The sequence below is a fragment of the Psammomys obesus genome, unplaced genomic scaffold (genome assembly GCF_907164565.1).
Source record: "Psammomys obesus unplaced genomic scaffold, mPsaObe1.curated_primary_1811, whole genome shotgun sequence".
In the NCBI taxonomy this organism is placed as follows: Eukaryota; Metazoa; Chordata; class Mammalia; order Rodentia; family Muridae; genus Psammomys; species Psammomys obesus.
Window position 1 is genome coordinate 22,487,479 of NW_026596064.1, and position 17,040 is coordinate 22,504,518.

Consider the following 17,040-nt stretch of genomic DNA (forward strand, 5'->3'; position numbering starts at 1 on the left):
AACCAACCAACCAACCAACCAACCAACCAACCAACCAACCAACCAACAAAACTTGCTTCTCACCTCCCAGCTGCTGAGGTTCTGGAAGAAAAAGTACAGGGCTGCGGCCCACAACAATGCAGTGGCCATGATGCAGAAGACAGGTAGCAAGAGAATCTTTTCAGAGCTGCGAAGCTGTGGAGAGATGCAAAGCCAGTGAGGGCGGAGCCTCAGTTGACGGCAGCCCCTCCCTCCCCCAGTGCAGCCAGCTCCCCCCTTGTACTCACCTTCATGATGATGTAGAAAGCCAGGTACAGCAGTAGATTGCCGATGAAGATACCCAGCATGTAGGAGGCAAAGTCTCTCGGCCGGTAGATCAAGCCGAAGAAGGCACTGCGGATGCAGGATCGAGTGTTGGCAGCAGGAAAAAAGGGATAGCAAGAGTGTATCATCAGCTCCTGCCGGGGAATTCACTGTTTAGAAGCCCCCTTTAAAATACGGGCACTCACTGTTTGATGACAGGGATACGTTCTGAGAAACGCACAGTACGTGAGTTTGGTGTTGTGTGAACATCTAGACTGTACTTACACAAGCCAGGATGGCCCCATGTCACTAGGCCGTATCCTATTTTGAGACCACCATGGACATGTTGTCTTCTGCTAACTGAAATCTCTCTAGACGGTGAGTGACAGTTACACAACTTGATGAATGTTATCACTTTTAATGTATTACATCTTTGCCAGGACATTCATTTCCAGTGACTTCACCAAGTTCTTGTAAGTGAGTGCACTGTGAAGAGCCATCTTTCCTTTCTGGGTGAAATGGCTTTCCCAGAATCCTTTTAGTTTGGTCATGATTATGAACAGCACTGCATTTGTGAAGAAGTAAACACTTGAGACACACTACATTTGTTTTCATTTAAGATTGTTAGCTCGTCAGACTAGACCTCTGCAAGTAGGATTACCTCAGTAGCTAGCTTGGCAGGCTTCCTTACCAGCTTATGGTAGCTGCCCACCAGATGGCACTGGTGTTTACTCTGTCTGAGTGATAGCTTTCAGGTTGTTTCCCCTGGCTGTCCCGGAACCAGCTCTGTAGACCAGAGTGGCCTCTGCCTCTGGGATGAGAGGCCTGTGCTATCACACCCTGCTAGAGTTCTTCTTCGTCTCCGAATCTGTAGTCTTTGTTTTGTTTTGTTTTCAATAAATATGCTTTAAAAATCTACAGTGTGCTGGGTGGTGCATTCCTGTAGTCTCAGTCGTTTGGAAGCCGATAGTGGGAGCATTACCATGAGTGTGAGGCTATCCTGGGCTACATAGTGAGGACAAGACAAACCAGGAACAGAGAGCAAGACCCTGTCTCTAAAACAGAAACAAAAAAACCCAACCAACCAACCACACAAAAAAAACCCAGCACAACACAAAACAACTATACCATCCCTGGGGAACAAAAAGTAAAAACTGACAAGTGGGATATTTTTTTTTTTTTCAAACTAAAAAGCTTCTGCACAGCAAACAGTTCACAGAGTGAAGAGACAGTTGACAAAATGAGGGAAAATGGTTATCAGTAATTCTGGATTCACTAATTCTGTGTTAATATATATTTTTGCATCTTGACATGATATAGGTTCATCGGAGAAGAAGAACCTCAAGTGAGAAAATGCGTCCATCAGGATGGCCTGTAGGCAACTCCGTAGGGCATTTTCTTCATCAGTCATTGATGTGGGAGGCCCAGACCACTGTGGGTGGTGCCCTGGTCCTGTGGCAGATGGTCCTGGGTGTGGAAGAGAGCAGACGAGCGAGCCAGTAAAAGCAGTGCTCCTCCACACAGCTGCTTCAGTTCTTGCCTCCAAGTGCCTGCCTTCAGTTTCCTGCCTTTAGTTCCTGTTGTGACCTCCCTTCATGATGGACCACAACTGTAAGCTGAAAGAAACCCTTTCCAAAGAATTGAAAAAATAGTAACACAGAAAGCAAGTAATACAGTTTAAAACTGCAGATGAGGGATCGGGAGGATGGCTCAGAGGGTAAAGCCCTTGCTACAGGATTATGAGGAACTGAGTTCTGAGCCCCAGGCATGGCAGAGCACCCCAGGAACCCCAGAACAGAGACAGGTGGATCCTGGCACCTCATTGGTCAGGCTGTCTAGTTGAAATACTAGGCCCCATCTTCAGGGTGAGGCCTTCTCCTGAAAAGTAAGTGGAGCAATAGAGAAACACAGCCACCATCAGCCTTTGATCTCTATGAGGAACTCCCTGGTGTATGTACCTCTACACACACACACACACACACACACACACACACACACACACACACACGTACACACCACGTACACACAGAGCTATCAGTGAAGTGAAAATCAAACCTGAATGAAGAATAGTGATGACTAGAGGTTGGGAAGTGGAGGGGTGGCTAAAAGTTGATCATGTATGCACAACATGTGTATTGAGCTATCACACTAAATATATATATGTATCTATACATGTGTATGTAATCGCCACATAATAAAAATTTTAATGTGATGAAACATATTTTGACATAGTGTTTTCTCAGGATTTTTGTTGTCTCCATTCTGTCTTATTTTGAACCATTTATGTTTTATTCTGAGAAAGAATCTTGATTAGATATGCAGGCTGGCCCTGAATTTGGGATCCTCCTGCCTTAGTATTCCAAGTAGCTGAGTTATAGTGTGTATCCATATATTTGCTTTCTTCCTCTTCACTTTGATTCACTGGTTTACATTTGTAATGCTGTATCAGTGCTTGCTTAGTTTTGTTTTATTAAATTTTTTCTTTTTTAGAAAATATATTAGATTGCAATATTGGGCTAGCCTATGATAACCCATGTGGTAGTCAGTCTTGACTATTTAAATTTAAATTAATTAAAACTAAATAAAAATTGAAAAGCCAGTTTCTCAGACACACTGGCTGCATTTCAACTTCACAATGCCCTTATGTTAATAGTTCCTTTTAGGGCTGTACAGTACTGAGCATTTATATATAGAACTTTCTGGAACTTGCTTAGCATGCTGGAGGCTCTGGGTTTCATCCATAATGCCAAAGAAACAAAAGAATGGAGGCGAGCAAGACATGGTAGCATACGTCGATCATTCCAGCAGTCAGGAGGTGGCAAAAGGCCAGCCTGGGCTACAGAAGACCTTTTCTGAGAGTGATTCTTTTAAAATCACATTCATGTTCAATCACTCTATGTCTATGTGGAATAACTGAGAGAGACAGCCCCTCTGCCAGGGAAACGCAGAGTTATGGGTCATCAAGCCTCACACTTCCTCACTGGACCTGGCCTCTTACATAGCTATGTGAGAAAAGAAAGGCCGTTCACTTTGTCTAGTGAGTGGAATGTGTCTTTCTGTGTATCAGGAACAGGGAATCTTTCTTTTTCTATCAAATGTCAGAGCTGGAGAGGCATATTAGCTGAGAGCCATAGATAAAAATAGCTAGGTTACTTGTTTTTGTGACATCAACGATGCATGCCACGTGTTGGAAGTGTGAATAGGTTGCATAAAATAATTTCAACTAGCAGAGAATATGAATCTGCTGTGGCTCTGGTTTATGCTCATTTGGGGAAACAAGGACAAGAGGATGAAAGGGGATAAATTATAGGAGAATGACATGCCAGAAACAGAGAGAGAGAGAGAGAGAGGGAGAGGGCCCAGAGGGGCTTGCTGGGACTGAAGTATCAACCAAGGGCCATGAATGAACTGGACCTAGGCCCCCTACCGAGATGTAGCAGATGGGCAGCTCAGGGCTCATGTGGGTTCTCTAGTAAGGGGAGTGGGGACTGTATTGGACATAGATTCACTTGCTAGCTTTTTGATCACTTCCCCCTGGCAGGACTGCCTTGCCAGGCCACAGGGGAAGAGGACATTCGAAGTCCTGATGCGACTTGATGAGCTGGGGTGGATGGGAAAGGAAGCTCCCTTTTTCTGAGGAACAGGCAAGCAGGGGGTGGGTAGGGAGGGTGGAAGGGTGATACCGGGAGAGGAGGAGGGGTGGGGCTACAGCCAGGATGTAAAGTGAATAAAAATAAATTTTAAAAAAGCGAGCAAGAAAGAAATAGCAAAATCTCTCTAAATCTCTCTCTCTCTCTCACACACACACACACACACACATATCCTAAAGGAAGATGTACTTTATAAAAACTGTCTCCTCAATATTATTATGTAAAATTCTGTAAGATAATTTTAAATTACGTTGCAGTTTTACACTCATGGGCATAATCCCTTCCTTCCTGTCTTTATTCCTTTCTCTCAGTCATCATCCATCCATCCATCCAACCAACCTGTCCACATAGATATTTGTCTTGTTGAACAAATTCTATCAGTGTTTTAGAGGACGCCCACACCAGTATACAAAAGCTTCCCAGTGCTTTTATTTAATGGAAATATTTTATTTGTGTATATGAGCATATCACGGTGTGTGTGTGTGTGTGTGTGTGTGTGTGTGTGTCTGTGTGTGTGTGTGTGTGTGTCTGTGTGTGGACAACTAGTGGAGCTGGTTCTTGTTTTCTACCATGCGGGTTCTGGGGCTAGAACTCAAGTTGTCAGCCTTGCCAGAATGTGCCTTTCCCAACTGAGCCATCTCTCCAGCCTCCTAGTGCTTTTGTTATTGGTTTTTTTTTTTTTTTTGTTGTTGTTGTTGGTTCGTTTGTTTCCAGGAAGAAGGATACCTTTTTTTTATATCACTGTCTCTTTAATTCCAGATTCCTTGTGAAATAACCGTCAAAGAATGTTAAACTGTACATTACAGATACTAACAAAACATCATTTCTCATAATTCCACTTACATGGACCAGTTAACCAGATTTCCCACAATGAGCAACACCATTCTGTCCTAGAAAAAGGAAAAGAGAGTATTAGGGCCGAGGCTCATCACCTGTGAGGAAACAGTGACCTTGTTGAAAGGTGTTTTCTGTGGTTTGCACTAATCCTCAGCCAGGCTGAAAAGCAAGACCTGAGTAGGCAGCTCCGCAGCTCCGTGTAATAGAGTGTGCTCAGCAGAGCAGGGCGTGGCTGTTGCCACAGGGGTAGGCGGAGCTGAAGACAGTCAGGACTAAACGTAGGAATTAACTTTCACTCCTAACCCACAATCTTAACCCTGAAGTTAAGGAATGGGGGCAGAGGACCTTCCATATGGCCGAGGTTACTCTGAGTGAGGGTTATTCCCCAAAGTGTTTGGCTCCTTTGATACTACTTAAAATTTCTGGGAGTAGTTGGGCAGGGCGGTACATGCCTATAATCCCAGCACTAAGGGAGGCAGAGGCAAGTGGATAGCTGTGAGTTCAAGGCCAGCCTGGTCTACAGTTTGCGTCCAGGACAGACAAGGCTACAGAGAGAAACCCTGACTTGAAAAACAAAACAAACAAAAATTTCTGGGGGCACTTAGTTATAGTTGTATGCTCACTTATGTCCTATCTGACGAACCTCTGCTTTCCTAAGTGATCTATCCGATTTTTTAAAAGTTTTTTTTTTCCTTTAAGTTTTTTAATCCCACCACTTATGAGGCAGAGACAAGTGAATCTCTGAGTTCGAGCCCAGCTTTGTCTACATAGCAAGTACCAGGCCAGGGAGAACCTTGTCTAAAAACAACAAAAAAAGTTTATTCACTTACTCAACTAGGGAAAATCTAAAACACTGATGCCAAATGCTGCTGAGGATATGGAGCTGCCAGAACATTTTGTTCACTGAAACAATGTGTATTTGTAATGTGCTCTGACAATTTGGAGGACAATTTGGTGTTTGATTTTGGTTATCATGCAAGACTAAATGCCTATTTACTATGTGGTCTAGCAATTTCTCTCCATAGTATGCGCCCAAATAAGGTGAAACCATACATCCAAACAAAACCTCCTCCTCTCCCAGTATCACCCTTCCACCCTCCCTACCCACCCCCTGCTTGCCTGTTCCTCAGAAAAAGGGAGTTTCCTTTCCCATCCACCCCAGCTCATCAAGTTGCATATCAGCTTTATTTATAATTATTGGAACCTGGAGGTAAGGAGACAGACTTCAGTGGGTTCATGGGTAATAAAAGCAGCACTATTAGACCCTGCGTAGTATTCAGAACTAAAAACAAATGAGCTGTCATCTCATGGAAACAATATGGGGGAAATGTAAACGTTACTAAGTAAAAGAGGTAAGTCTGAGAAGGTGTCACGTGACTGGAGTCTAGTCACGTGACATACTGAAAAAGGCGAACCAATGGCCAGGAAACCAAGGCAGGCCTGGAACCCCATTCTCTTAGACTTGGTAAAGAAATTAATAATATGAGGACTAGAGGGGAGAATTTCAAAGGAACATTCCAACCGTCAAACAATATAACCACAGTTTAACACTGTTCCTGCTATGAAAACACACAGAGGTGATAATGAAGAAGGTGAAAGTTCCCAGATGTGCTGGGTAGGTTTTCGTTTGTTTGTTTGTTTGTTTGTTTTCTGTCATAGGCTTGGGTCACCTGGGAAGAGGGACCCTCAACACAAATGCAACTCTTTCTGTAATTAATGGCTTATGTGGGAAGACACAGCACATTGTGGGTGATGCCTCCCCTGGGCAGGTGGTCCTGGGTCGTATAGGAAGACAGGCTGAGCAAGCTGTAATGAGCAAGCCGGTGAGCAGCACTCCTCCTCAGTCTCTGCTTCAGTTCCTGCCTTGAGGTCCTGCCTTGACTTCGCTGAGCGACTGACGGTGGTGGGGACTCTAAGCCAAATGAACCCTTCCCTCCACAAGCTGCTTTGGGTCTAAGTGTTCTGTCACAGCAACAGTAAGCAACCTAATACAGCAATGACAGTGGCCAAAGGAACAATCTGCTCAGATCCCTGCCAGTTCACACCTGCTGTCCTGGTAACACCATTAACAGTGTGAAATTTCATATTCACGAGGGAGCCATTTTGATCATTTATAAAGACATTTTGATTCTGCCTTGATTCTCCTCATAATAATTATTAGTATTTAAAAGTTTGGTGTATTCCAGTTGACATGCCAACATGGATGGGATAAATTCCACATGGTCCCACCTTTAGATGAGGAGCTACGGGGGGTCAGTAGCCCCTGGGAGAAGGAGAATCTGTCTCCTCCAGGGAGAAGCCCCATATAGATTTTCACATCCCAAGGGCACACACGTACAAACAGGCAACTCTAAATAGGTTCGGTAAATTGCATATACACGTGTATGTCTGTATGTTACACATATATGTGTAACAATAATAATTGAAGAGGTCATGAATTGGGGAAGGAAGAGTGGAGAGTAATATAGATGCCGTGCTCACTGGCAAAGTTCTCAAAAAGGAAGCGAAAACAGAAACATATATACCGTTTCAAAAGTTTGTTTTGTGTGTGTGTGTGTGTGTGTGTGTGTGTGTGGTGTGTGTATTTCCTTTATCTTCTTCATACACTCGCTAATATTTATTTCATTTGTAAAAATGGGACCACTGTAGCTTGCCTTTGTAGAAGAGAAAGCAGCATGAATGTTTCCCCACTGACTGGAAGGCAGCCACCTCAGGCCATCTGGTCCTTTGGATTTCTGGAGGTTTGAGTCACTGCCCCAAGCCTGGCCCTCCCACTGCTCCCCCGTTCCCTGGGGGGCGGCCAAGGAACACAGGAGCCCGCACGTACCATGTGCAGAGGTCTGCTGCACTGCCGGATACAGTCGGTGTAGAGCACCATGGCGGCCCGCCGGAAGATTCCCAGATCTGTGTTGACACGGGACCAAAACACACAGAGAAAATACAGATCCTGGGAAGTGACCGGGGATTGGGGGCCAGGAGGATGTCATCTGTACACCATTAAAAGCCATCAGAATGCTTTACACCTAACGAACAATGGGTATATGATCTAGAACAGCGGTTCTCAACCTGTGGGTCGCAACCTCTTTGGCAGGGGTCGGATGACCCTTTCTTGGGGTCTCTTGAGACCATCAGAGAACACAGATATTTACACTACGATCCATAACAGTAGAAAAATTACAGTTATGAAGTAGCAATGGAAATAATTTTAGGGTTGGGGGTCACCACAACATGAGGTACTGTATTAAAGAGTCAAAGGATTAGGAAAGTTGAGAACCACTGATCTGGAAAGCGATGCTGTCTTGAGGGCATGTGTCACACTGAAGAGGGCTGTCAAAGAATAGCAGGCAGCCGCCTCCCTTCTCCCTCATTCAGCTAAGATTCCATTGTTTACATGTCACCCCTCAAATCCACCTTAAAACACTTGTTCTTTATAGCAGGGGTGGGGGGATGGGGATCCTAGCTTGTAGCAGTTCCAATCTATGCTTTTCAGTGCAGCTATGAATTACTAAATTCTGAACCGAGAGGTCCCGGGCTGTGCTAAGAATGTTTAGGAAGAGTAGCAGCATAGAAACAACATTCAGAATTATTTAGAAATGTAAGTTAAGATGGGGCGAGAAAGACAGGAAAGGGTTTTTTTTAATGTAGCCCCTGAATAAGCTATGTCTGAAACGGGACATCACCCATGTGAGAGTTCTAGCTGCTGCCTTCAAGAGTCAAGGTCAGAGAAGAGCTGTCTTCCTGCGAGCTATTCATGCCTTGACATCAAAAGCAAGACTGAGTGGACCCAGAGCCAGGACTGTTGAGAATGGACATTCAGCTTCCCTGAGAGCTCTCCTGCCCCCCAAGGCTAGCCTCGGGGTGAACTTAACAAGGAAGAAGGAGCCTGACTATGTGCTAGCCCAGAAGTGATGCATCCAAGCATGGGTTGCCATGAAGACTGGCTTCCAAGCCTTTCTCTGGATCCTTCTGCCGAGCAGCCTGCCTGACCTAGAACTGGAAGGAAGGGGACAGAGCTGGCAGAGAGCCAGGCAGACAGCCAGGCAGGTTCTAGAAACAGTTTAGACCCCCTACAAAGGGCACCAGGACATTACCTGTGTCAGATACATCTGAGTCAGTGGGAAGCAGAGAAGAAATAAGACAGAGAGAAAAGATCTGTAAGAAGGAAGCCAGACAGGTAAGTCATTGCTCACTCTATCTTGTTTCTCTTTACATGATGGCTTTACTTCGCCTTTGTAAAAGTGATGTTTGCTCGAGCCCCGACCCCTGCCTCCCGTCCACTTTTCGACAGAACTGTCATCTTTTATTTCTAACAGCTGGTTTGGACTCTGCTAAATCTATAACCACCTGGGGACAGTTCCCTGGGTACAGAACTTAAAACTAAATGCCACCTTCCAGGTGCCCTTCCCACTTGTCACACACCTCTCCTGCTCCATTTTTGGGGACCTCCCTCTGAGATTGCATCAGACTGGAATTGTCTATCAACCAGAGTTCCTTTCGGGGGGGACTTCCTCTCTGTGACTCATGTTAGCAAACACTTCATCCCTGCCCTTCTAGAATTAAGCACAGAGAGGGCTTCATTGCTTTTATTCGTGGGTTGCTCAGAGACGCCTTCATCACCTCTCACCATGTATGCCTTGTGAATCATCACCCTGTGAATAAATCCTCATCAGTCTTTGTATGTAACAACTCTTTCCTGTTGGGACCCTCAGCCACTACTGCATGACCCTCATTGTAAGGAATCCCTTGTGTATAAGACGTCTTTGGTATGTGTATAAGAGTCTGAGTTATGTTCCTGTTTGTATGTCTCTGCCATTCCCACTATGGGACCATGGCACGGACGGTTTCCACCACTTACTTCTGTGTTTGTAAATTTGGGAGAAAGCAGAACAAGGCTGAGTTAGTTTCCTTTTGACAGTTCTAATAATCTTCCAGATTTGGATCTGAAATACAGGGTATGATGAAAACACCTTATCAAATGTCCTTCGGAAGTACACTACCTAAGGAAGGCTACATTTATTATAGCCAAGGGAAAAGCTAAGTAATGAAGATATGGGTGTATTTGTGTGTGTGTGTGTGTGTGTGTGTGTGCACACTTAAATAGGACGTCACTATGTAGCCAAGCTGGCCTTGAACTCACCATTCTTCTTCTTTGACCTTTCAAGTGCTTAGATAACAGGCACACACCGTCAGGCCCAGACTGAGACTACGCTGTATTTGATCTTCTAGCCTTTGAGATACTTGTTTACACTGGATCACTTTGAGCAAGATGGAACCCTTAGCTTCGAGGTCCTTCGTTGCCCCTTGAGTGTAGCATCTATACAGTAAAGGGACCTTCCATTTCTAAATCACATTATGGATTCCTGGACCTCCAAATTTCCTCCCCAAAATATTTTTGGACCTGCACTTAGAGCCAGCAGAGCCTTCTCCCCATTTTTCTTCCTGGGGTTAGAGAATTTCATTGGTGCACACTTCCGGGGACAAAGAATGAGCAAGTCATTCCTACCGTGTGGCATGAGAGTGAGCACCGCATATTGAATGTACTTATGTCTCTCTGAGATCTCCTGGGGCACAGCCAGGGCCAGAGGTGGGAGGAGCAGAGATGCTCTACAGTGTGCTTCTGAGGAACCGAGAATTCTAAATTTTAATGTAACCCTGCTAGGCTATAATGAAGGTCTACTTACTTTTCTTCTCTCTCTCTCTCTCTCTCTCTCTCTCTCTCTCTCACCAGGGATCAAATCCAAGCTTCTGTATATTCTAAGGACATGCTTTACCACTAAATTCTACTCCTAGCTCACCACTCACCCCTCTCCCCCCTGCCCCTCTCTCTCCCCTTCTCTTCTTCCCTCTGTCTCTTTCTTCATTCCCCATATGTCCCTTTTTTATTCTTTCTTTTATTTCTAGTATCTTTGAGTCTGTAGTCTGCTTCATAACTTGAAATTTTCACATATTTTATTTGTGGGTTTTTATTTGCATTTTCCCCTTCATTCTGTCAATATTAGGGCAGGTCAATGTTTACAGGTAATGGTTTATCTAAAAAACTACAAATAAGTTTTAAGCAGGACTTTCAATATGTTAAAATCATTTTTAAAACACTCTAAAATATCTTGGACCTCCTACAGTGTGATGGCTGATTGACAGTGCATGACAAGCTAGTTTCCATATAGCACTCAGTCTACCACTGTCAGAAGCAGTTCAGTAAAGAAAGCTGGTCTCAAAAGTTGCAGTCCCTGTATCTGGAAACAGTGTATGATTCATTCTTGACAACCATTTAGCATTAGAGAAATGCTCCTTTTTGAATGCTGCAGATGGGAGAAGAGTCCTCTGTGTAAGGCTTATGGTATACTGAGCACACTGCTCTTCTATGTATCCCCACACCCCTTTCAAGACACTGTCTCTCTATGTAGTCCTGGCTGCCCTGGGACTTGTGATGTAGATGACACTGATTTCACAAAGATCTGCCTGATTCTGCCTTCCCAAATGCTGGGATTAATAAAGTCATGTGTCATCATGCCTGACATAATGCCCGAATTGACTTAATTCCCTTTGAACTTTTGGTAGTTTGCAAACTGCAACTAGCAGGCAGAGGTGTACCTCAGCTATGAAGGTGTGGGAAGATACATGTCTCAGCTGAAAACAGAAATAATGGCTTATTGAGCTCCTGTAAGGAGGAAGGCATTCTTAGAGACAACCAAACACGGCAGGGAGTTTGGAGCCCGTGTTCATGATGACAGGTAGCACTGTCACTGGGGTGAGTGACGACCCTGTACCAGCTTCCCTGGGGGAGTTAGTGCACAGGTTTACTCACCTATCTTGAAACGACCCATGTAGTAGATTTGGGTGCTGAGGGCCAGAGAAGCAAGAACATGGATTGCAGAGAAGATGACCCAGAACCACACATCATTTTTTCCAAACACCTAGAGATAAAGATGAGGTTCAGTAAGATCTGGAGTTTCCCCCAGAGAACTCTGTAGGGTCATTGCCTCTTCTTGAGGCTTATGGTAGAAAACAGAACAAAAACTAGCTGTCACTAAAGAACATGTTGTCAAATCACCTTCCAAATATTTATACATGTACCCACGAATGAGTGCTCTTCTCAACCAAGGCCAGAAACGCTTATTTGCAGTAGGCTACAGCTGATGCAGAGACTCACAACTGGTCAAATGCTGAAAACCTCAAGTATTCAATCTAAATGGGACATTTCATCAGCCACCCTTTAGGCTATTGGAACAACATGAAATGAGAGGTGGCAAGGATATAAGAGCTGGAGGATGGTGAGCATGCTGGGAAGCCTGTCTTCTAGACACGACATAGCAGTCACATTCATGAGCTCACGGAAGCTGTGGCTCCTTGCACAAGACCTGCATAAGATCAATCCAGTCAACATTCCACTGAGGGGAGGGGGTGCTCATGAGGCCTCACCCCTAGCCTAGGAGCTATTGGCAGTTGGTCACTGCTGGGCATGGCATTTTTGGAGGTGGTGTGTGGCTATTGATAGATTGTTCATGCTCAGGGTGGGTGGCCTTATGACCATTCTCATGCACACAGCACTAGGTAGACTCAGTAGGCTGTAAAAACGGAAAAATAAAGAAAGATCCATCTCTCCCTTCATGGTTCCATCATGCTACCTTTGGCTAGCAAGGAGAAGAATGTGTTGGGGGTTGGGAGTGGCTTGAGGCTTGAGGGGGTGGGAGGAGGAAATTCGGGGTGGATGTGTTTGAAATACATTATATACAGGTATAAAACCATCAAAGAATAAATATGTTTTTAAAAGCCACCTAGCCCTGTGTGCATTTTGTTTTTTAACCTTAAAACTTCAGAGGGGTTCTTTCTGTACAGCGGACAGGAAAAATAACGACTACCTAGCCAAATGAAAACAGGAGGAAGAAGAGATGGGACCGTCAACAATGGAGGGGCAGTCAGTCTAGCGCTGGGGAGAGAATGCGCCTCAAATAACTGAAGGCAGCCGGCAACTACTGCCCATCTAGAAATGGTTGCTCTTTCAGGTTGGCTTCTCCAATCAACGTAGATGTATCTATTCCTGTTTTGGCATGACTCAGGATTCATTTTAATATAAAAACCACCCTCAGCCAGTTTTATAGGTGATTACTTACGTGCTTAGAAAACGTCAGCTAAGAAATCAAGCCAGAGAGCCTGGAACAGCCCCAAACCCCTGCTCCCAAGGCCTGACAAAAAGACACAAACGACCAAAGTTCCCTCCCCACCCCTGTGCCCCCAGGGGACACTTTTCAAAGCCGGCCTGAAGTCATGGAGGCCAACCCACCACTCCGAGGACCGTGAGTGTGATGACGACAGCAAAGGAGGCGTAGGCCGAGTAGGCACTGGCATTGATGTCGGGGTGGCGGGTCTGGTAGAGCTTCAGCATGCAGAGGCCGGCAATCATGTACATGAAGGAAGTGTCTGAGGACCCAAGGCAAGAAGTTCAGTGGGTGGCTGGCAATGACAAGCTCAGCTTTGCTCTGGCTTCTGACTATTTGCTGATCTGTAGAAGTCTAACATAGCAACCCCACTAGGTGCAGCCTCAGGGACAGTGGTGCTCAGCCTATGTGTGGTGACCCCCGAAGACCATCAGAAAATACAAATATTTACGGTACGATTCATAAGAGGGGCCAATTTACAGCTATGAAGTAGCAACAAAAATAATCTTATGGTTGGGGTCGCCACAACATGAGGAACTGTATTAGAGAGTGGCAGCATTAGGAAGGTTGAGGACCACTGACTGCTCTAGGAAGATTCTGTAGCCTCTATTTCTAGCCCATCTTCATCCACCAAGGTATTTTGGTGTACAGAAGGAAAACATCTAATGGGTTAAGTAAACAGCTACCTCACTTGCAAGGGTATGTGAATTCTAAACTTTATAAAACAATGGTGACCAAAAAAAAAATTTTTTTTATGGTGATGGTTTAGGCAGAGAGACGATGAGATGAGTGTCAGGTGAAAGCTGTTCTCAGCGCTCTGAAATGTAGCCACATTCGCCACTCTATCTCTATGCTTAGCATGATAGCCTACTGATGGGAAACAGCTACCCATTAAGTGTGCAGCTCAGCCGCCCTACAGTGATGGGAGACGGGAAGCAAAACAACAACGAGATGCTCATACTACTCAAAACTTCAGCAAAATATTTAAATGCCCGACAGTGGCAAACGCTAATGTCGATGCGGCGGAAATGAAAGCACTCACGCAGCTAGCTCAGGTGGGCACACTCTGGGGAGAAATTTGACAAAACAGGAAAGAGAGGCTGCACAAGCCAGGCAGTTTAGTGAGATGAACTGTGGTGTGTGATGGTACCGCATACTTTTAATCCCAGCACTCGGTGGGTGGTGTAGGGGGAGCAGAGGCTGGCAGATCGGCAGATCTCTTTAAGTTCGAGGTCAGCCTGGTCTGCAGTTAGTTCCAAGATAGCCAGGGCTACACAGTGAAACCCTGCCCTGAAAAACCAAACCAAGTCAAACCAATGAAAACAAATCATTATCTTCGAGGGTAGACGGCAGTGCACGGTTCTTGTTTTTCTCATTTTTATCTTATTTTTGTTGTTGTGTCTATTTTAGATGGGTCTCACTATAGGTAGCCTAGACTAGAGATCCTCTTGTTTCAGTTTCCCAGGTGAACTAATTGTACAGGCAGAGGACACTACTCTCCTTCTTCATTCTGAACAACATTTTAATACTAACTTGGTATCTGCCATCTTTTCAATTCCTGACTGTATCTCCTTCCAGCCTCTTGGCTAAGCCTGCTCTTGGAGGGGATGGCTCTGATTGGTCCAAAGTTGATACAGTTTCCTTTGCTGGTAGATGCAGCAACCTAGACCTGAGCGAACTAGCACCAGGGAATGATTGAGGAATCATTTAGGACTGTGTGAGCTACTGAGGCATGAGGGAGCATTATCCTGAGATTTCTTATGGAGATATTTCCTTGCCGTAAGTAAAGGTTTCTACAGGCTGGCTAGAACCTGCTCTGAACCTGGAGAAGGAAACCTGAAGCTAAGATCTGCTATGGATACCTTTTTCCAGCATGAGAGAAGTTACCCTCCAAAGAAAACCAGCACACAGGCTAAGGACATATAAAAGGTCACGGGGAGAGAGAGTCGGAGACATCAGGTAGGCCAGCCACAAAGCCATCCCTCCCCCTGCCTTCCAGACAGTGAGCTGTCAGACTGTGGGATGGCCTTATCACTTAGTAACACTTTAAACTGAGTTTCCCCTTACTTTCACCCCAGAGCAGGCTACCTGCTCAGCTAAGTAAGTTTCATAGGGGGAAGTCTGAAGGGCAGTGATGCTTAGATTGACCTCTGACACTGTGTCTCACCGGGCATTAGCATTCTGCGTGGAGTGTTTTCTAGACTAAATGGTGGTCAGAGTGAACAGCAACAGCAAAAGATGTGACACGCAGAAGCCTAGCTCAGCAACAAGGTACACTCAGACCGTTTCAGCTCACCCTAAATGCCCTTTGTTTCTTGCAAGTATGAATTTGATGTTTTGGAAGGGCTCCAGGATAAGACTCCTGTAACCCAAATCTATGTCATCAGGAAACATTCTAGTTACCGAACTGGAAGTTGGAGTAATTAGGGCAGACATGGTAACAGGCACTGAGCACGCCTTCCGTCATTAGTGCGATCCCCATAGCATAGAAGAGACCAAAGTGTTTGGGAATCCCATACTCCTGAAAGAAAGGAGAAAGGGTTGTTAATAGAAAGACACTAACTGGAGACATATTCAGAAGCTGGAAGCCTGTATGGTGGCCTCAAGTGGCTCTCCACACAGTTTTATCAGCACATCATCAATCCAGACATCCTTCCCCTTGGTAGGTGTACTTGGAATCATGGTCCTTTGCAGCTTGTGAGTTTGATCTGACACACGCTCTCCTCACCATCGCGAAGATGTCTTTAGCTTGCAGGGCTCTTCGGTGGAGAATGTCCCGGCGCAACACTATCAGCAAGAAGAGGAGGCCCAGGAGAATGTGTCCCAGGTTGCTGAGAATGTTATTGAAGGCGCTATAGGGACGAGTGAGAAATGGTGAGTGTGAAAGCCATCGTGGGGACTCAAAACATGAATGCAACACTGAGTGGGCAAACTCAGCATTTGGTGTGTTTCTCTACTAACCTTGTCCTAGGACTTCACGGTTGGACAAACACCAGAATCCTCTTTAATCTAACTCCTTGAAGATGCTCACTTGGCTTAAAGTAACTCTGTCTTCTCAGAGATTTCTGCTTAGCATCCCTAACACCTGCCTAAACAACTCTTGTCCTCATGGTCCTGGCAGTATGTAAATCCTGAGAAAGAGCTGGTCCAGAGACAAACAAGCTTTTTTGGTCCCTGTGATTCTCATAGGAAGACCCACAGTGTAACTATTCAGCTCTCCAACTGTGGATTTCAGGATATGCATGGATACATATCCTTGATTTTCAGGAAAGCAGGCTGGTTCCGCTCTGTAGAGGGAAGACATGCTCCTATCTCTCAGGAAGACACCTTCTTTCACCCAGTTCTGGTGGCTTTAGAACGGCCAGGCTTGTGGACAAATTCTGACATCACTAAGAACTAAGGGACCAGAACTCAGCAAATCCATTTTATCTAAAAATGGTGTGACACTAAGAACACCCACCTCCTCAGGTCATTTAACAGTCTGAGTGAAAGCTGGCCACCAACTCATGTTCACGGGCATGTGCCTCCCACAGGTAGGGATTTTCAAAAACTTAAATCAAATCAGAAAGACTCTCTAAGATTTCATGAGGAGCCAGAGGGCTGGGTTTACCTCAGGACACCCAAGGGGTGAGCACAGAGGAAGTTGTAGTAACAGATGTCCTGGTTGCCAGTGATGTGTACCACCTAGGAAAGCAAGTGAAAGAAGAGGAAATGTGACATTTCTCAATCCTTTCAATCTACTCAAAGTCACACAGAACAGAAAGGACTCACAGGGCTGTCCTGTCAGTGGTTAAAGTAAGACCTCCCTCCTCCTCATTAGGTGGGGTCATGACCTGCCACTATTACACGGCAAACACACACTTCCTATTATGGTGCCGTCTGTGTTTTAGATAACAGTATCCTGTCTACTGGGTAACCTTGGAATGGAATTCAATAGAGTATGAGTCTTTTGTTATTATAATCAAAGGATTATGAAAGGATGCTAACATTGGGACCTGCCTTTGGGTTCTGTCTTGCTATAGCCCATTTCCTAGATTAATGGGAGATTATTCTCTCTCTCTCTCTCTACACACACACACACACACACACACACACACACACACACACACACACAC

General features: G+C 45.1%; 1 protein-coding gene across 1 annotated transcript in view; it reads right to left on the reverse strand.

The window, feature by feature from the left end:
- The window catches only part of Sidt1 (SID1 transmembrane family member 1), an 83,696-nt gene that overhangs the window by 3,933 nt on the left and 62,723 nt on the right, over positions 1–17,040 (reverse strand). The window contains exons 15-23 of the mRNA XM_055624869.1: positions 16,536–16,609; positions 15,654–15,777; positions 15,329–15,446; positions 13,051–13,187; positions 11,575–11,683; positions 7,597–7,673; positions 4,776–4,822; positions 267–372; positions 64–174 (exon numbers count right to left, since the gene is read on the reverse strand). Of these exons, the coding sequence (XP_055480844.1) occupies positions 64–174; positions 267–372; positions 4,776–4,822; positions 7,597–7,673; positions 11,575–11,683; positions 13,051–13,187; positions 15,329–15,446; positions 15,654–15,777; positions 16,536–16,609 (903 nt within the window). The remainder of the gene's footprint in view (positions 1–63; positions 175–266; positions 373–4,775; positions 4,823–7,596; positions 7,674–11,574; positions 11,684–13,050; positions 13,188–15,328; positions 15,447–15,653; positions 15,778–16,535; positions 16,610–17,040) is intronic.